The 22,095-nt window shown below is 41.6% G+C and overlaps 1 protein-coding gene across 1 annotated transcript in view; it reads right to left on the reverse strand.

The window, feature by feature from the left end:
- Nucleotides 1-22,095, reverse strand: part of Tango6 (transport and golgi organization 6 homolog) — a 168,962-nt gene that overhangs the window by 31,974 nt on the left and 114,893 nt on the right. Inside the window, exon 16 of the mRNA XM_075977101.1 lies at nucleotides 913-1,064. Coding sequence (XP_075833216.1) covers nucleotides 913-1,064 — 152 coding nt within the window. The remainder of the gene's footprint in view (nucleotides 1-912; nucleotides 1,065-22,095) is intronic.

Below are 22,095 nucleotides of genomic sequence, written 5' to 3' on the forward strand. Positions count from 1 at the left end.
TGGCCGTTGTGTATACATGTTCACGTATATGCACCCATGGCCGTTGTGTATACATGTTCATGTATGTGCACCCATGGCCGTTGTGTATACATGTTCATGTATGTGCACCCATGGCCGTTGTGTATACATGTTCATGTATATGCACCCATGGCCGTTGTGTATACATGTTCATGTATGTGCACCCATGGCCGTTGTGTATACATGTTCATGTATGTGCACCCATGGCCGTTGTGTATACATGTTCATGTATGTGCACCCATGGCCGTTGTGTATACATGTTCATGTATATGCACCCATGGCCGTTGTGTATACATGTTCATGTATATGCACCCATGCATGTTTATTTCTCTCTCTCTCTCTCTCTCTCTCTCTCTCTCTCTCTCTCTCTCTCTCTCTCTCTCTCTCTCACTCTCTGTAGAAATCATGAAACTAGAAGAGGGATCCTGAAAGGTAGAAAAGAAAGTCTTGGGGAGGGTTCAGAAGATGAAAAAGTAGAAGAAGAACAAAAAGGGGGAGCAGCAGATACACATGATATGAAATACAAGGGGACAAATGAAGGAGCGAGGAAGGGGATTAGGGAGAGGGGTAGGGGCAGTGGAGGAAGGGGATTAGGGGAAAGAGGTAGGGGCAGTGGATTAAAAACAACAAAGTATGCATGAAATCTCATAATGAAACTTATTATTTTGTATACTATTTTAAAATAAGTAAATAAAATTCAAAAGTGAACTAAGTTGAGGAAGGGAGGATGATAGGACAGCCTACAGAGGTTAAATGACAGACTTGTCCCGTTTCAGAGGGACGCAGTAGCAGATGGAAAAGGACCACAGGTTGATCTCCTGACTCAGGAGCCCACACTTTATCACAGTCTCAACAAATCAAACTCTGGGGACAGAGTCGGCATACGGTAGGTACCTCATGAACCACAGGGCCCAGCAGGAAGTCCAGGCGCTGGCACAGCTCTCCCAGGTTGGCTAAGCTGCTGGCCCTGTGTGCAGCATCTGGATCTTTCGCTCCCCTCAGGAATGTGTGGAGCAAAGGCTCCCGGTATTTTGAGACCATGTCCCCTGTAGAAAAAACAAAAAACGATCAAAATCCTTTAACATTTCAGCTCTTTAGTGAAGGACTAGCGATTTAACAGGGCACACTGCATGGTGCCTTACTCTGCAGTGGGCATATATAACCACTAAGAGTCATGCTCAGAGCTGGGCATGGTGGCTCACGCCTGTAATACAACACTTGGGAAGCTGAAGAAAGTTCTCGTGTTCAAAATCAGCTTGAATCCAAATCAGGAGCAGAAGGAGAGAGAGCACGAGTAAGGAACTCAGGACCACGAGGGGTGCACCCACACACTGAGAACATGGGGATGTTCTATCGGGAACTCACCAAGGCCAGCTGGCCTGGGTCTGAAAAAGCCTGGGATAAAACCGGACTCGCTGAACATAGCAGACAATGAGGACTACTGAGAACACAAGATCAATGGCAATGGGTTTTTGATCCTACTCCTGGATGGAGGTGGGTGGTCCTTGGACTTCCCACAGGTCAGGGAACCCTGATTGCTCTTTGGGCTGACAAGGGAGGGGGAATTGATTGGGGGAGGGGGAGGGAAATGGGAAGTGGTGGTGGGGAAGAGACATAAATCTTTAATAAATAAATAAATTAAAAAAAAAGACTTGATAAACATGGAAAGGCAAATAAAAAGGAATGTCTAGTTAAAAAAAAAAAACCAAAAAAAAACCAAAATCAGCTTGAACTCCACAGACAGCTTCAAGGCAGACTGGGCTCCATACTAAGACTTCTCTCTGTTAGATATGCTAATGTTATTTAGATATGAAAATGAACAAAGCATCATCTTTAGCCTGTAAGAAGTCAAAGCTTAAATGTTGGGTGCAAACAACAAGTGCTGACAACTGTGGTCCTGACACACTCCATGCAGTTCTGTGTCTCTCTCTGCCCTGTGAACATCAACATGGACCCGGGGATGACTCAGTCAGTCTATTTTCAGCATAGAAAACCGGTACACACTCAGGGCTGGAGATGGAGCTCGGCTGGTAAAGTGCTTGCCTAGCATGCATATTGCTCAGGGTTGAATCCCTAGCACTGGCTAAAACTCAGTGTGGTAGAGACCTGTAATCCCAGCACTCAAGAGGCAGGAAGAACAAAAGTTAAAGGTGATCCTCTACAGAGCAAGTTCAAGCCCAGCTGGGACACATGAGACTTAAAAAAAAAAAGTGTTCAAACTTGGGCTATTTGACATTTAAGTCCTATAACATACTACATTTAAGATATTTGCAACGAAAAAGAAGATATACTCTTCTACTTTTCCCATAGTGCTTGGCTTCTCTGGAGTTGAGAAGAGGCTTGCTCATTCTGCAGAGCGTATTATAGATCCAAGGCTGGGTTCTAGTTTGGTCTCTGCTCTAAACAATAGTGTGACCTTGGACAATAAACTTCCCCCCTTTAGACAGAGTAGAGATGAGCCCATAAGACAAGATGATCCTTCTGGTTATAAATCTGTAGGTTTGTGAATCATTTTGTTTAGTTAAAGGGACATGAGAGCTAACAGTCCCAGGAAAGAAGAGGGGGCAACATTCATAAGCCCTGCGGTATGAGTTTGTGCAGTTAAAGGAAGTAGGTTCCTTGTCAAGAAGGAGGGCACAAGAAAATAAAAGAGGTCTGGAAATACAGAAGGGAGAGAAATTGCAGGATAAAAAGAATAAGCATAAGAAAACCAAATTAGTTGTTAATAACAGACTTAAAATAAAAATAAATGGTAAAAAATACATTCTAAGTTAATTGATTATTTCTTAGTCTCTTGTTATTACTATTATAGATAGGGTTTTCCTGTAGTTCCAGTTGATCTGGAACTCACGATGTACCACAGGCTGGCCTCAAAATAATGGCTATATATGTATGCCATATATGAGGGCAGAAAAAGGGATCAGATCCCCTGGAGCTGGAGTTCCAGGTGGTTGTGAACCACCTGATGTGGGTGCTGGCAACTGTTAGAAGGGCAGCAGGCATTCTTAACTACAGAGCCATCTTTCCAGCCCATTGTCATTATTATTAATTTTGGCTTTTGAGATAGTCTCACATAGTTCAGGCTGGTTTCAGTATTGCCATATAACAAAGACTGGTCTTGACCTCCTGATCCTTCTGCTTCTACCTGCCAAGTGCTGGAAGTACAGAGCCTGTGCCACCATTACTGATCCCTTAATTCTTGCAGTGCTGGAGATCAAACTCAGAGCCTTGTGCATTCTAGTCATGTGCTCTACCATGAAATTACACACCCAGCCTAATTTATTAATTTATAAAATATTTATTAAGCATACATTTCAGGCACTGTCTTAGGTATTGAGACCAACTACATTTACAAAAACAGACTCTTAATGACGCTCATTGCCTAACTGAAAACAAAACAGAAGAGAAAACTGACAACATGATGCCATGGAGATGCTCTGATCAGTAATTTGACTCAGTTTCTTTTCTACTAATTTGACTCAGTTTCTTTTCTACTAAGAACAGAAACATCATCTTAATCACCATCAGCAGCATCAGCAGCAAAACCATGACCACCACCATCATCATCACCACCACCATCATCACCACCATCATCACCATCAGCAGCAGCATTTTATTTTATGAGTAAGAATATTTTGTCTGTATGGATGTTTGTACATTTTGTCTGTATGGATGTGTATTCAATGCCCAGGAGGCCAAAAGAGGGCATCACATCCTCTGGAACTGGAGTTAGAGATGGTTGTTAGCCACCAAGTGGGTTCTGGAAATTGAACTCAGGTCTCTAGAAGAGCAGCAGTGCTCCTATTAACCATCTCTAAACCGTCTCTCCAACTTTGAGCCAATACCGTCTCACTCATTCTAACAACATGGTTCCTGGTGTGGCATTTCCCTCTGTTACCAATTAATCAGTTCACTCACTCGTTCATTTGATACAATCAGAATCTGAGACAACTGACAACAGTTGATACTGAAATCAGGCACCACTAAAACAACTTTTTTTGAGACAGGTTTGAGACAGGCTCAGGTTGGCCTCAAACTCTCTAATAGTTGAGAATAATCTTGAACTTCTGATCCTCCTGTGCCTTCCTTTCCATTGCTAGAATTATAGAAATGTACTACCATGCCTGCTTTATGTGATGCTGAAGATCAAGCCCAGGACTTCATGCATGCTCAGCAACCTTCCTAGCAACTGAGCTACATCTGCAGTCCTAAATAAATATTTTATCGCAAAAAAAAGAGTAAAAAAATCCCAGCACTCGGGAGGCAGAGGCAGGCGGATCTCTGTGAGTTCGAGGCCAGCCTGGTCTACTAGTTCCAGGACAGGAACCAAAAGCTACGGAGAAACTCTGTCTCAAAAAATTAAAAAAATATATATATATATTTTATCGCTCTATAGTAAATGAGGAATACAAACACCTCAAGCTAAGCATGGTTATTGCAAGTGAGTTCAAAGTTTAGTAATTTCTGGTAGCTCAGTCAAAAAAGGAAAACAGAACATAGCTCTCATTATCCAATAAAAGAAGGAACAAAAAATTAGATAAAAATTGAAAGAAAAATACTTAAGAAGTGTCTCAGCAATTCAACCAGAAAATCTTTCTTGGGGGAAGGATGTGGGGACACAAGGAGTGCTGATAATTGAAGTAAGGCCTCACACATGCCAGAGAAGCACTCTGCCTCTGACCCACATTCGCAGGCCTGATGCAGCAAATCCTAAGTGGGTACCAACAATATCATAACTATGTTCTTAAATAATATAGTATGGACAGGGCTGGAGAGATGGCCCAATATGTACTGTTGCTCTTCCAAAGGACCTGGGTTCAGATCCCATCACCCACATCAGGTGGTTCACAACTGCCAGTAATTCCACTTCTCAGGTGTGTGTGTGTGGGGGGGGGTCCAACACTTTTTTTCTGGCCTCTGTGTGTACCTGCATTCTTGTGTACATACCTACATATTTAAAAATAAAATTAAAATCTTAAATAATACAATAAAAAATAAAATTTCCAGCAGAAACCAACCCCATGAAGAAGCATAGAAAAAAGGGGTTCTTGAAAGAGAGCCAGGGTAAGAGCTCATCAAAAGCTCTCGGATGAAAAGACTTGAAGGGAAATCCACACGAGGATCTAGGGGCAAAGTGAAGAAGAGAGTGAACTCAGAAGCCATACTCTTGTCATCAACCACAGTAGCAGAATGATAGGCAGTATTACATTCATAGGAGTCATACAGTTGTTTATACTTACCTTCCACCTAAGTCAAGAGCATGCTCAGTACATTAACAAAGCTATAGTGTAGCTGTTGACTTTGACTTACTGCTGTCCTTTCCTGAGTTTCCTAATTCCTTTCGAGCAACCATCTCAAGTGCACTCTCCACCAACCCATCTCTACCTATGTCTCAGAACCAGAAGTCTCTGTGGGTCAGCATCTCAAGACTGCACTGAACCCAGTCAGTTTGCTCTGGGGCCATTTATCACCTTGTTTTACATACACCAGATCTGTCAGAACTTTGCTCAAATTTGGTCTTAGGAGGGGAATTTCTGGGGCTGTAGTTGGTACTCACTAATCTTTCTCTCTCTTGCCTCTACCATGCCATGTGACTAGGGTCTCAAGACTGCATGTATTCCAGTCTTTAGGTAGAATTCACCCTGACCAGGTTTCTATAGAGGACAAAATGAATGCACACATTCAGCTGGGCAGTGGTGGCACACATCTTTGATCCCAGTACTCTGGAGGCAGAGGTAAATGGATCTCTGTGAGTTCGAAGCCAGCCTGGTCTACAGATTAAGTTCCAGGACAGCCAGACTACACAAAGGAACCCCGTCTCAAAAAACAAAGAAACAAAAGAACATAGCTTTCAGAGCTACAATTGAATATAGGCACTGGATTAAAAGAATCTATATTAGGCATTCTCAATTTGGATGTTTCAATGTGTCCAATGCTGTTATGTGTATTTTGTTGATATGCTTCTATTCTTCCTTGGAAACAACACTCTAATTTTGTCCAGGTACCTAGTTTTTACTGTTCCTGTGGACTCCGTGCACAGTCTCCATTGGTTTGAGTGAATCATGGTGGGCACAGTGTTAACTGGCTTAGGCAAGGGCATCTGCTCAGTTCTGGACAATAAATTATGAAGGGAAGCATTCTGGAAGACAGAAGATGCATACGAGGATATTCTGACTATGTGGTCTCGAGGACACAAGAAACTAAAGGATAAGGCTTGAAAGGCAAAGGTGGCAGAGCAGAAAGATGAAAGAACCTGGCCTTGGATGATGTCACTGAACCAAGGAATTACCCAGCTAGACTTTGTATCATAGGTAGAACTGACTGCTTATGAAGTTCGTTGATGCTAGTTTCTATTACCTGCAGCCAAAACCATTCTGAGGCCATGATCTCAAACTAATCACTTTTTAACCTTGAGTACGTCTGTGTCAGTTTTACGGCTAACAATACAAAACCCAGAAAAAGTAAACCTGCCAAAACTAAGGGATTTAATAATTCTTACATTAATTTTTAAAGATTTATTTTTACTATTTTAAAATTATATGTATAAGAGTGTCTGTGTGTTCATATATGCGCCCTGGAGTCCAGAAGAGCATGATGGATCCCTGGATTTTGAGATACAGGTAGTTGTGAACCACCCAGGTGGTTGCTGCAAGCTAAATTGTGTCCGCTGCAAGAGCAGCAAGCACTCTTATGCGTGGCGCCACCTCTCTAGCCTCTTAAAGGTCTTTATCTCGACTCCATCACACATTGGTAAAGCAGCTTCCAAGTTATCTTTATAACCAATGTCCAATAAAAGAAAAACTTAAACTCAGGAATTTTCCTTTTTTTTAAGGAAAATTTTAACTGAATCAATATCTTAGTATTCAGCATGATTCTTACATTTGTACATTCTCTCTCTCTCTCTCTCTCTCTCTCTCTCTCTCTCTCTCTCTCTCTCTCTCTCACACACACACACACACACACACACACACACACACATTTCCAAAGAAGATGTCATCTTTAGACACCTACCAACTTACTTAAAAAAAAAAAAAAGGAAAAAAAAAACCAGAAAACAAAGACCCACTATTTCCCTTAGCAGCTTGGGAGGATAGGATTATATGCTGAGTGTATTTCATATCCATATGACAACTCATTTAATTGTTAAAAAAAAAAACCCTCTGGGCCCTAAGACATCCACTATCGTTTCTTAGTGTCTGCTTCAGCAAAAACAGCACAATCATTCCATCCATCCCCTTCACCTAGATGAGATGCCCTCATTGCTTCAGTTGAATTTTATTTGATTCACCAGACTCTAAGACCTTTCCAGATCTTTTGTCTGGACAATGGCACAAACAAGTGCCCCCAACACACAAGTGTCCTCATCTTCTTAACAATATGCATTTTGTCTTACAGTTTTATGAAGAACGTATTTCCCACCCCCACTTTCAGGAAATACTCCCCACGGACATCAGCTACAGACTGAGACCTGGGAAACTGAAGCTGGAGAGGTGCCATCTTTCCCTCGGGCATGTCCAAACAGCTCGGGGAGGTGAACACGGCAAAGCCTGGGTAGGTCCTGCTTAGCCCATCTGTCATAGTCTAGCTCTACGAGGCTTTACTTCAGGAAATAGTAACAACATGTGGCTATCTACAGCTCCTTTTCTTCCCAGCAAGAAAGCAATAACCTCACTAAGAAACAAAACAGCTACATGCCCACGGAAATTAGGGAGGCATTTAAACAACTTCTCAAAAAGAAATTACTTTAGTAGGTGAAAAACTAAGCACATAGTGAAAAGAAAGTGGAAAAGAGTTACCCCACCTTAAACCTGCCCGTCTCACGGTGTAAAATAATAAAAACACGTGTTTCACATCACTAGGTAACTTCAGAAAGGGAGACCTTTTCCGCAGTTTGATTCCCACGAGCTCAGGAGTTAGAAAATCCCCAGGGTGGTGACTCCAGCAGGGCCACGCTCCTGCTGATCCAAAGCAGCCAACAGGAGATGTGATAAGACATGATCTGTCACCTGCTGCTTCTGTCCTCACTACCGTGAACTGAATAAACTGACTTGCTGTCGTGTGTCCCCAGCGTCAACAGATTGCAATTCTGTCAAGGTCACAAGAAACTCAGCCCAACATGGCATATCTAACAGGCAGGATTTCCTCTTTAAAAGCCATTTAGAAAATTAAACAATTTAAACGCAATTAACTTTTGACAGAATTCATCATTTAAAAAAAACATGGGTAAATTTTGATCTATTAACAATTACTTTTTGGCCTTGAATGCTCACAGGAAATCACTTCTTTTCCACCCCGCTGCTGATAAATGTGAGGACCATGTGGAGCACAGAGGTGCAGTGGAGGCCTGCCACCAATGCTGTGTGCACGGAAACCGCTTCAGCTGCGAGAGGCCAGTATGTCCATTACCTCGTTGAAGAACTACGATTTTGAGGTAGGTGGGAAAAGCTTTGTGTCACAAATGATAAACTTGAAAAGAGGTTGCTCCCAGGTCACCAGCTACGGAAAGGCGTGACTCTCAATAGCGGACTCCAGTTCCCAGGCAGAAGGTTCTTTCTCCTGCCACACAGACATTTATTTGGCTCCGCATTAAGAACGGCAGGAACTTCCGCTCTAAAACAAAGGGCACGAATGTGGCCAAGGGACTACTCCATATCTCTGACATTTCAAGGTCCTCATAATCTTCATACTTCTTTGTTTAACTTTATAAGGCATGGTAGGAGAGAAGCAGTACTCAAGTCTTGAAAACAACATAAACAGTGGGGCACAATGGGAGCAGGGACCTTCAGTTCATGGACACACAGAATTTCCACTGAACGGGCTAGGTGAAGGGCCGGGAGACTACTTATTTTAGGCTGAAGAGAACAAAGGATTCCCCACCTCCTATTTTTGAAAGCATTAATTAACTGCTCCCTTCCTTCTTAGTTTCAAGACTAAACACTTGTGATTTCCTAACCAGGAGAGGACTGGTAAACGGCCTTCTGAAACCATGTATTGATGTGCAGGGAGGGCACTATGGAGCGTGACGGCTAACGTTGCGCTGTCTTGATGGGGCTTGTCAGGCAGGCAGTCACAGCAGTCACTGGGCAGGAATGCTGGGTACTCCCTGGCTGGATTCCCCCACTGGATCTACATGTCAGGGCCCACTCTTCTCCCTACGGCTGTTGATCCACTGCATTTCCATTCATCCCATCATCCTCTTTTGTAAGGTAATATAACCAAGAGGTGACCCTGCACCACAGTGAGTGAGTGAGCACGGTGTCCTGACTTTGTTTCACGGCACCTTAGTGCTGCATCATATGGGCTACCAGAGAAAGAATGATTATAGATGCAAATCATATGCATAGTTTGACAGGCTTCAGTGAGACCATGGCACGATCCCTGCGGGATAAGGCATTAAACATGCAGAAGTTAAAATAGGTAGGGGCAAGGCAGCTCAGACATAGGACTGCTGTTGGTACCAGTAATCTAGCAAGAACGAAATAAAACACTGAGAAAACTCCTTATATCCAAATATTTCCTTAAATTTTTTTTTTATTATTTTTTGGGGGGTTAAGTCAGAGTTTCTTAGCGTAGCCTTGGCTGTCCTAGAACTAGTTCTATAGACCAGGCTGGTCTTGAACTCACAGAAATCTGCCTGCCACTGCTTCCTAAGTGCTGGGATTAAAGGTGTACACCATCACCACTTGGTCTAAAGACATTATTTTAATTATGTGCATATGAACATGTCTGTGAACATATATGTAGTTGCCTATGGAGTCAGAGTTCCTGGAAATGGGATTACAAGTTGTTGTGAGCTGCCTCACATGGGTACTGGGAACTCAGGACCTCTGGGAGAACAGTGCACACTCTTAGTTACTGAGTCATCTCGCCAGCTCCTTTCCAAGTATTTCTACTAATGAGGTAACTTAGTAGTTAAGGCAATGGGCTGGCAAATAGTTGATTACTAACTGCTCTGTTTCAGATTCTAGTTAATTATTTAAACTCTATTCCCTTGGATTAGACAACCCACTTAAAAATGCAAAATAATCCTATGATAATACAATAGGAAGCTGCCATCTACACACTAATAAAAGCTTTAAATGTTTTTGTTTATTTATTTATTTATTTTTTTGAGACAGGGTCTCAAAAATCTCTAGCTAGCTCAGATGGTCTGAACTCCTGATGTTCCTGCTTCCACCTCCAGAGTGTTGGGATCACAGACATGCACCAACAATCCCAGTTTCTACAGTGCTGGGAATGGAACCTAGAGCGTCATGCAATCTAGGCAAGCATTCTACCTACTGAGCTATAGCCCTCAGGCCTGTAAATCTTAAAATACTTCCTCCCTGCGTTTTATAAGCTGTGAAGGAATGAAAAGTGATTACTTTCTAGTGATGGTCAAATCTACAAAAGGGTTTGTCTAAAAATGTTTTAAATGGGAGACGGAAGAAGAGGACAAGAGGTGCCACGGGAGTGACTGAGCCCTACCTTATACTTCAACTTGCAAAAGGAAGTTTTCTTTCCATCTCTTCAGAGAGCAGTGATGTGCAAATAAGAACCAGAGATAAATATCTTCTCGACAGAGCCAAACAATGTACAGGAAATTCTTTATATCAGGGGGCTCTTGGTAACCCAGGGTGCTGCAGTCACGTAGGTTTCAACAGGAGGGGCTCCGAATGATGTAGTTATGCATTAACTAAGTTAGTCATTCCATTTCAACAGCTCACTGACCCCCAAGATGGGCGTCAATCTGGACAAAATCACCATGTATGGAAACTGTGCAATGAGAAATTGTTCTGGCAACACAAACAGATCCATCTGTTCTCCTGAAAAGGGCCCCAGGCAGTAACAGACTCAAACTTTCTTCAAAGGTAGAATTTAAAATCCAGAAACATGATCACAAGATGGAAAAGTCCAGGTTTATAGAAAGTCATTTTGAAAGATGAAAGAGGATGAAAAATCTAGACTTAAATGCAGATTTTTTGCATTCTGTGATGATGAAAGTATTAAAACTATTCAGATGATTTAACGAATTTAATTTGCTACATAAATGTTCAAACTCGTTCAAGCACGCCCAGGAGTTAGTTTCTTAGCACTGTGCCTGTGCTGCATGCGTGCATGCGGAGGTGCACTCGCCAGAGTGTGCATGCGTGAACACCACAGGTCGATGCCAAGTGTCTCCTTCTATTGCTCTCCATTTGAGCTTCTGAGATAGTGTCTCTGAGTGGACCTGGAGTTCATGGTAGCTGGCAAGTTCCTGAGATCTGTCTTTGCACACACCCTTCCGGTTCTGGGGTTCCAGCTATGTGCCTTACCTGACTTTTATAGAAGTACGAGGGATCCAAACTCAGATCCTCATGTTTGTGCAGGAAGCACTTTACAACTGAAACCCCAGCCCCAGGTTTGTTCAGCAGTCAACAGCTCCATTCTCAGCATTCACACTGTGGCTCACAACTGTGGGTAACTACAGCTCCAGGGATCTGATGCCCTATTTTGGCTTTTGCAGGAACTACAAATGCACACTGTGCACAGACATATATGCAAGCAAACCACCCATCCACATAAAAAGTCAACAGAAATCTTCAAGAGAAATCAATTCTTACTACATGAAGTTCTATAAGACAAAAATAAGTATTTTTCTCCTTAGAGGAATAATGTCTTTTAATCAGATCTTTGGTTTAGTCTTTTGCAATTTAAACAGTCAAAATAAATGCAAAAGTCTATTTCAAAATTTGCCAAGAGAAGAGTGAATTGGGTGCTTAACTGTTCCACATTCTCTCATGTGCAATGAAGCAGAGTCTAAATTGGAATAAGGGGATGAGCTGAAAAAAAAAGTCTGAGAACACCAAAAATAAAAATAACAATAAAATGTTGAAACATGCAAGTACAATTAGCTTGTTAACTTTAAAAAAAGACTGCCTTGCCAGTGGCATCTGATAGCTTCCAACCTGTTACTGACTCACGCGGCAGGTCACTTCGAGGAAAGATCTGCAATTCCTACTCTAAAGAGATCAAATTATAAAAGGTAATGTGGGATATAAAGCTTTAAATGGGAAGAACAGACTAAAATCTAACACAGGAATAATTTGGAAGCAAACAGAGAACGGTTGCCAAGGGAACAGACTATGAACTTGGACACTGGTCCCCAAGGGTCAGCAGGCCTTTTCTGTGAATGCTGCTCACCGTTCACTTTCACCTGCTACTGATGGAACTTTATTTGTGGACACTGCAGTCTGTACTGAACATAATTATGAAACACATGACAGAAAAGATGGTTCTTTCACCACTCCCTCCTCAACCATTTAAAAATGAGAAACTCACTCTTAAAAGAGGCCAATGACCTAAATTTGACTCAAGGGCCACAGTTTGTGGACCCTACCATCCCCACCCATAAAGCCCCATCTCTCTCTTGTTACAGAAAGAAATCCTTGTTGCTGCTGTAGTCACCGATGGACACTCTACCCCTAACACTTTATGCCATTACTGGCAGTTGAGTTTCTAATTTTACAGCACAATTAAAAAAAAATTTAAGCTGGGCAGTGGCGGCACAACTTTAGTCCCAGGAGGCAGAGGCAGTAAGATCTCTGTGAGTTCAAGGTCAGCCTGGTCTACAAACTGAGTTCCAGGACAGCTAGTGCTATTACACAGAGAAACTCTGTCTTGAAAAACCACAACCAAAATCAAATAACAAAAACAAAGCAAACAAATAAAAAATGAACAAAAGTCAGGTTTAGTGGCCTTGCCTTTTGGAAGCATAGGCATGTGAGTTCTGTGAGTTCAAGACAGTATGATCCACATACTGAGTTCCAGAATAGTCAGAACTACAAGATGAGGTACTTTATCCCCAGAACAAAACTAAAAAAATCAACCAACCAAATAAATGTTGGTTCATGTCAGTTTTGGTTAAGGGCAGGATCTTTCTAATCTAATCTGAACATTTCAGTTTGGTTCTGAGGAAGTAACTAATTCTTGGAACCTATTACCTACCTTTCCTCTAAAAATGGTAATTTTAGTACTAATAATCAAAGCCAACTGAACAACATTTCAAGAGTTGAGCAAGGAATAGCACAACAGACTCCCATCTATCTCTCTGACTCCAAAATCTTTTTTCATTATCTTCCATACCTGTGACATCGACACCAAATCTCTTTCATCATCAAACTATTCTGCCCAACTTTCAAGACCTTCTGTAGTCTAGCACCACCCTCTCCATCTAGCCATAAATCCCCAACACTATTTGCTATAGTAATTCAGGAGTGGAGATTAAGAATAATAAAACAGGAGCTGGAGAGATGGCTCAGCAATTGAAACATATATTGTTCTTGCACAGGACCCGAATTCAGTTCCCAAAACACACACTGGGCGCTCTCACAACTGCCTGCAACTCCTGAGGTCTTCTGGGCTCTGAGGGCACCTGCACTCACATGTGCATATATCCCACATACATACATAAATACATACATAATTAAAATATAATTTTTTAAAAGAATAATATGACAGTCTAACCTATATACTAAGTTCAAGGCCAGCCTGGGCTAAAGGTGAAGAGTGAGGGAGGAAAGCACGCAACACTTACCTCTGGTCTCTACATACATGTGTGAATGTACCTTCAGGTATACATGTATGCACATCCACACTAACAACTGCATACCACAAGCATACACCCAACATCATATAGACAGACACCCAAAACACACACATAACAGACTACAACACATTAAATATAGAAAAAGAAAGAATGATAAAACAAATCTGAGGTCTTGGGTCCAACAGCCTAAAAACCAAATCCCATCAACAAAATGAGTCAAACTGAAAGTGGTTCTGTCTTCAGCTAATCCTTCAGATGGCTCTACAGCTCAGCTTCTAAACCACAGCCTTAGGGGAGGCACTTAGCAAGCCCTGCCTAGAATCCTAGTCTACAGAAACTGGGATATAATAATTTTTCCCTTTAATTGATCATGTTCCCAGGTAATTCATTTTGCAATAATAGATGATTAAAATAGAATGAAATAGAGAGAGAAGATAGAAACCAATAAAACAGAAAGAAAAAACAATTGGAGAAATTAATGAACTTTGAAAGCTGGCTCTCTAAAAAGGTAGGTGCAGCTCTAGCCAGATTGGTCATATTGAAAGAGAGAAAGAATATTCAAATTATTAACATTAAAAATGAAGCAAGGGAGAGCACAACAAAGCCTATAAACGTTAAAATGATAGGAGAATACTATATTGCTTTTATGGCAAATTAAGTAACTTAGATAATAAATTCCTTTAAAGATATTAATCAGTAAAACTGACTTAAGAAGAAAAGAAAATCTAAGAAGCCTTATGTCTACAAAAGAAATTTAAAGTTTTTCAATTGGGTATGGTGGCTAACACCTATAATACCAGAATTTGAGAAGCTGAGGCCAGGCAGTTGTGGTGCACACCATTAATTCCAGAATTTGGAAGGCAAAGCCAAGCAGACCTTTGAGTTTGAGGCCAATCTGGTCTATAGAGCAAGTTCAAGGACAGCCAGGGCTACACAGAGAAACCCTGTCTGGGGTGGGTGTTGAAATAAACAATGAACTCTATTAAAAATCTTTTTAAAGAAATAGAGCAGAAGCCAATTCTTAAATATTTTTGAAGATTTAATTGCCCTAAAGCAAACTCAAAACAAGACTATACACCATAATCCTTTCACAAAACAACACAAATGTGCAACAAAATACAATCAAATGAAATAGTAGTATACTAGACTAAGTGGAATTTATTTTTTTCTTTTTTTTTTTTAAATATTTATTTATTTATTTATTATGCAATATTCTTTTTGTGTGTATGCTTGAAGGCCAGAAGAGGGCGCCAGATCTCATTACAGATGGTTGTGAGCCACCATGTGGTTGCTGGGAATTGAACTCAGGACCTTTGGAAGAGCAGGCAATGCTCTTAACCGCTGAGCCATCTCTCCAGCCCCTAAGTGGAATTTATTAAGGAACACAATGGCTTAACATTAGGAAATCAATCACTTAGTAGAAGCAAAGTTTGAGCTGGGCAGTAGTGGTGCATACCTTTAATCCCAGTACTTGGGAGGCAGAGGCAGGTGGATCTCAGTGAGTTCAAGGCCAGCCTGATCTACAAAGTGAGTTCCAGGACAGCCAGAACTGTTTCACAGGGAAACCCTGTCTTGAAAAACAAAACAAAACAAAATTCAGTGCTAGGTATGATTGTAATATCTACAAACCCACCATTCAGAGGGTCAAGACAGGAGGATTATGAATTTAAGGCCAATCTAGGCTATATTAGTAAGGTCATGTTTTTATTTTTAAAAAAACAAAAAAGCATATAAAAGAATAAGGCTAGCTGGGCACAGGAGTCAGGAAACTACTTGATTAGATTACCATGAGTGAGGTGTGTGTGTGTGTGTGTGTAGAATAATACTGCAGCTTTAAAGCAGCTCTGCTGAGTTAGATACCTCGAGGCTGGGGATGGAGCTGAGCAGCAGAGCACTTACTTAGAACACATTGGGCTTGGGCTCAACGAACACAGCACTGCAGGAACAAACAGCAGAAACAACAATGAACTCCTTAACACTATTTAAAGTGAAACCTATTAGTGTGTGTATATACATGTGCATGCCACAACATATATGTGACAGTCATGAATCTACCATGTAGATCTCAGACTTGGAGGCAAGGTTGAGCCCTCTAGCCAGCCCAACACAACAAACTTCTAAAAGTGATTTACTTCATTATCCTTTGACTAGTAATACGGGTCAATTATATTAAAATGTATTAATGCTGGCGCGTTTGATTTTTTGTTTTGTTTTTGTTTGTTTTGTATTGGGAATAAAACCCAGGGCCTCTTAAATGCTAAGCAAGCACTTTCTCACTGGGCCACATCACTAGACCAAAACTGCATCTTTTCTTCTTCCTTTCCTTTTTTTTTTTGGAGACGTGGTCTCCCCTTTTTGAGACAGGGCCTCCCCTTGTAGCTCCCCATATAGTCTGGCCTGAAACTTGCTATGTAGACCAGGCTGGCCTCAAACTCAGAAATCTGCCTGCCTGTGCTTCTCAAATTCTGGGATTAAAGCTGTGTATCACTAATGCCCATCTTTTACTTCTCTTTTTAAATATATATCTTTTATAACTTATTTATATTATTTACTGTAAATGGGTGGCTTGGTTTTTAGAACTTATTTATATTATTTACTGTGAATTTGGTTTGCCTCCACACATGCCTGTGCATCATGTTCATGCAGTGCCCACCGAGGCCGTGATCAATTGGAACTGGAGTTAAAGAAAGCTGTTAGCTACTATGGGATAGGGTGCTGGGAATAAAACCCAGGTCTTCTAGAAAAGCAGCCAGTGCTCTGTTGCTGTTGTTTGTGGGTTTTTTTTAAACATTTATTTATTTTTAAATTGATTTTACATTCTTACTAAGGTTCTCCTTTGTACACCTCCTCCTGCCACCCCCTTACTCCCCTCCCCCAGCCCTCATCCACTCTTCCCAACAGGTAAGGGCTCCCATGGGGTGTCCACAGTTTGGCACATTAATTTGGGACAGGACCAAGTGCCTCCCATCTGTGTTAAGTCTGAGCATGGCATCCCCTCAAAGGGAATGGGCTCTAATAAGCTAGTTCCTGCACCAGGGATAGATCCTGGTCCTACTGCCAGGGGCCCCTTAGATACCCCAAGCTTCACAACTGACTCCCACATAACAAGGGCCTAGTTCGGTCCTATGGAGGCTCCACAGCTGTCCGTCCAAAGTTCATGAGTTTTTCACGACCTTGGTTCATCTGTCTCTGTAGATTTCTCTATCATGATCTTGACCTCACTTGTTCATGTATTCCCTCCTCCCTCTCTTTGACTGGAATTATGGAGGCAGCCAGTGCTCTTAACCATTGAGTCATTTCTCCGGTCTCTGATATCACATCAGCCCCGTTTGTTTGATGTTGTTTTAGGCAGGGTCTCTTTGTATAGCCCTGGTTGTCTTATAACTCATTATGCTTACTAGGCTGGCCTTCAATTCACAGAGATCTGCCTACCTCTGTCTCCCCAGGGCTGGGATTAAAGGTGTGTGCTATCACACCTAATTTCATATTTCTTAAAACAAAACATTTTTACCCTCTGCAATCAAAGCAAATGATAAATAATTTTCACTTTGAAAAAAAGTCACAATTTTAGTTGAATATCTGCTGTAAATTTTGGCACTACATTCTGTAAAATACTATGTAGCTATTTAATAGTCATTTCCCTCATCCTAATTACCAGACTAACCCAACTGGAATTTATTGCAGCCTGTTAGACAAATCCAATTATAGCTGCCACTATGTATCTGTGAGGGACCTGTTTCAAAATCTTCATAGAGAAGGTTCCTCATAAAGCCTATCATAGCTTCCCAGATACTCTAAGTCATCTCTAGACTGCTTATAATATCTAGAGTAGTGTAATGCTATGTAAATAGCTGTTTTATTTTATTGCTTTGAGGATAACTGTAATAAAAAGTTTGTATACATATTTAGTGCACACAATGTTTGAAAAATGTGTTTTTGATCTATGGTTGGTTGAATTAACAGAAACTGAACACTTGGATATGGGGCTGACTACGTTCAATTTTCCTTTGTTTTCTGTAATTGGCTGGAAGAACATGGGTAGTCAGGGCAGGATCTGAGCCTGAATACTCTAGTCTCCGGACAGATTATAGGCTTTCTAAAATCAGATTATGGGCTTTATCCTGGAGCTGGATGGGCTGGTAGAGACGTAGATCCCAGGTTGCTCATCAGTTGAATGAACTTTGAGGGGCAAAGTGATTGCTAGTCCTAAACATAAAATCCAAGCCAGCAACATGGAAAAGGGTTGACAGGGAGTTTTGCAAGTTTCAACAGTTAGAAATACACCCTAAAGCCCAGACCCACCCTTTTTCTGGAATACAGGGTATTTTGAGAGAAGATACTATTTTGCCTCAGGATCCTGGGTAATTCCACCTGCCATGGCATATGCCAACAAAGATCTGTGATTGACTCGTCTGCCCTGTCCTCATTCGAATCTGCAGATGGAGCAGCGTGACTGCGGCCTGCCACTTCACTCTCCTCTTCAGAAGTCTCTGACACTGTAAGCGGCAACTTGTCCGAGCTTGCTCACTGGAAGACTACATTCTATCTCTAAAAATAATTAAGATCTGCTGTTCTTTCTGCTAGGGCAAGAGGCTCACACTGAGTCACACATCCATGAGCCATCCCTGTCTCGCGCATGTTCCCCGGCTCACCGTGGAGCAAAGGCACACACAATTGGAGACAAATGCCTGGGTTTGGAAGTTTGGTGGGAAGGCACAGAAAATTTTTCTCTGGGAGGCACTGGCAGTCTCAATTGTTGCTGTCAAGATGCACATTTCTGGAGGAAAGTCTTCTTAAAAGCACATATACTCTCACCTAATCGTTTCTCCCCTGGGAGGCAATTTTCGAGAAAGGAATCAAAGTCTCACCAAAGGGACTGAATAGAAAAATCAGCAGCAGCATCCTTGTAATCAGGAAGAAGCTGGCAACAGTCGAATTAGAGAGTTTCTCCTAAATGATAACCAACTAAAACCACAGTCCATCCAGGTTATTGAGTATAATACAACTGTTAACCACTGCCACGGTCTGAGCATGGCCGTGCACAGCTGTAGCCTGAGAAGGGGAAGCTTGAGCCCAAGAGTTCAAGGCTAGCCTATGCAACACTGCAAGACCCCGTTAAAAAGAAAAAGAAAGAGAGTAAGAGAAAGCAAACCAGGAGGGAAAAAAGAAAGAAAAAAAAAAGAAAAGAAAAAAAAGAAAAAAAACAAAAAAAAGAAGAAAACAGGTAGTCATGATGGCTCAGAGGCTGCTAAGTCTCTTGGGACCTACATGATGAGGAAAGAGAATGAACTACTGCATGCTACATACAGACATACACATGCATGCATACAGAGACACACAAATACAGATACATCATACACACACACACATAGACACGCGCACACACATGCACATACACAGAGACACACAGATACATTGTACACGCACACACAGACACACATATACACACATGCATGCACACTGAGACACACCAAGAGATACATCACAGAATAAATAAAATTTAAAAAATATTCATGAGCCGGGTGGCGCACACCTTTAATTCCAGCACTCGGGAGGCAGAGGCAGGTGGATCTTTGTGAGTTCGAGACCAGCCTGGTCTACAAGAGCTAGTTCCAGGACAGGCTCCAAAGCTACAGAGAAACCCTGTCTCGAGAAACAAACAAACAAAAACAAAAAAATTCATGAAAAATGTTAGATTAAAAACAAGAATATACATATAAATACAATCCTGAGGGAAAAAATCATTAAAACCTAACCTGAAGGTTGGCACCCTAGCTCAGTGGTATAGCCCACGAATGCAATAAGCCCTATGTTCAGTCCTTAGCATCTATTAAGGAAGTAGAACTTTAAACCGAGAGTCACTTCTAGTCTGCAAGTGATGGACGAGAGTTTTCTTTTTCATACTTTCAAATATTTTCAAAATGACCTAAAATGACCAAGTGTTACTATGTAATTATGGAATGGGAAAGGTCTATTTATACATTTTAGAATAAAATATAATAAATTAGTCTAGGCTTTAACCTTTAGTCTGACTACATTAGTGTTCCCAGATTATATTAGTATAAACACGTACAAAGCTGAGCCACACTTATGCTGTCCAGAGCACATTTGGCAGGGTGTGCGCGTGCACATGTGTGTGTGTGTGTATGTATGTATGCATGCATGTATGTCTACAAGTGTATCTGTGTGTCTCTGTATGTATGTTTCGTGTGTGTGTGTGTATGGGTAGGCATGCATGTCATGATTCCTGAGGTCACAGGACAGCCTTAAGTGGCAGTCCTCATCCTCCATCTGGTTGGAGAGAGGGCATCTTGCTTACCACTGAGCAAGGCAGGTTGCTGTCCTGTGAGTTTCCAGAGATATGTCTGTGTCCACTCCCATATTACTGCAGAAGTACCACTATTACAGACAGGCCGTCATCTTACTGCAGAAGTACCACTATTACAGACAGGCCGTCATCTTACTGCAGAAGTACCACTATTACAGACAGGCCGTCATCTTACTGCAGAAGTACCACTATTACAGACAGGCTGTCATCTTACTGCAGAAGTACCACTATTACAGACAGGCCGTCATCTTACTGCGGAAGTACCACTATTACAGACAGGCCGTCATCTTACTGCAGAAGTACCACTATTACAGACAGGCCGTCATCTTACTGCAGAAGTACCACTATTACAGACAGGCTGTCATCTTACTGCAGAAGTACCACTATTACAGACAGGCTGTCATCTTACTGCAGAAGTACCACTATTACAGACACACCATCATCTTACTGCAGAAGTACCACTATTACAGACAGGCTGTCATCTTACTGCAGAAGTACCACTATTACAGACAGGCCGTCATCTTACTGCAGAAGTACCACTATTACAGACAGGCCGTCATCTTACTGCAGAAGTACCACTATTACAGACAGGCTGTCATCTTACTGCAGAAGTACCACTATTACAGACAGGCTGTCATCTTACTGCAGAAGTACCACTATTACAGACAGGCCGTCATCTTACTGCAGAAGTACCACTATTACAGACAGGCTGTCATCTTACTGCAGAAGTACCACTATTACAGACAGGCCGTCATCTTACTGCAGAAGTACCACTATTACAGACAGGCCGTCATCTTACTGCAGAAGTACCACTATTACAGACAGGCCGTCATCTTACTGCAGAAGTACCACTATTACAGACAGGCTGTCATCTTACTGCAGAAGTACTACTATTACAGACACACTATTGCATTTGATTTTACATGGGTTCTGGGAACAAAACTTAGGTCCTCAAACTTGGTGGCAAGAACTTCTTGTCACTGAACCATCTCCTCAACCCCAAAAAACATGAATTCTAAAGCCAAGTGTGTTGAGTGCATGTCTGTAATTTCAGTACCTGGGAAGTGGAGGCAAGAATGATATGGAGTTCCAAGCCAGCCTTGGCTACATAGTGAGTTTGAGGCCAAACTTGGCTACAGAGTTTTTAGATTTTTGTCTATAAAAGGGGGGAAAGAACAAAAACAAGTATACAAAACCAAGTGAATTCTAGTAAACAAAACTAAGCAAATTCTAGTCATTAACTATGGTTTTCTGCAGCTGAGCTCTGTAAAAGCCCAGGCTGGTCCTCTATTATTCACACTTCTTTCCATATTTTCACCGTGTCTGCTAGGAGGTGAAAAATCTCTGAATTACCACACTAAAGTTATTTCTCCCAAACTGACCAGTTATGCTGTGCTAAAAACAAAACAACAAACAAACAAAAGAACAACAACAAAACACAAGTCTCTGGTACACACTGCCACATTCACGTACATATCAAGAAGAACCAGGGCAAATAGTTTCTTCTGTGATTCCACAATGCCGTGGGCAGGTCTCTCCTACCTCTTACCGTCACCTATAGTTGAATTATAAGCTTCCTGTTCTAGCCTCCAGCTGCCCACAGATCTACCATTAAGTGTCCACTCAAATGTTTGAGTCTGCATGTCTATCTTTGTCTCTCTTTCTCTCTCCCTCTCCTCTTTTGTCCCTTGCCCCAAGGCCTTACTATGTAGCCCAGGCTGGCCTTGAACTCCTAACCCGACTGCTTCAGGGTTCTCAGTTCTAAGAACAGGTACATTCCTCCTCACGCACCTCAGTAAATGTCTTTAAACTGAACTATGATGCTCTCATTACAAAGATGGAGGGGGTGGGGAAGATATTCAAGGTAAAGAATTTTGAACAATTATTAGAAAGTACAGATAATGTGGACTTTGTGGTTTCAAACTTGACAAAAGCTAAACTTAAATACAGAGTGGTTGTATGTCACTCTAGGCAGAACTGTTAATAGTTTTTGCATCAAAGATTTATAACCCAAGCTTTAAACAAGAGTCACATGCAACCAGGCGGCGGTGGTGCATCCCTTTAAATCCAGCACTCAGGAGGCAGAGGCAGGAGGATCCGTGCCTGGTCTGTAGAGTGAGTTTCAGGAAAGGCAAGGCTACACAAAGAAACCTGTCTAAAAAAAAAAAAAACCCCAAGACAA

The sequence above is a fragment of the Microtus pennsylvanicus genome, chromosome 6 (genome assembly GCF_037038515.1).
Source record: "Microtus pennsylvanicus isolate mMicPen1 chromosome 6, mMicPen1.hap1, whole genome shotgun sequence".
NCBI lineage: Eukaryota > Metazoa > Chordata > Mammalia > Rodentia > Cricetidae > Microtus > Microtus pennsylvanicus.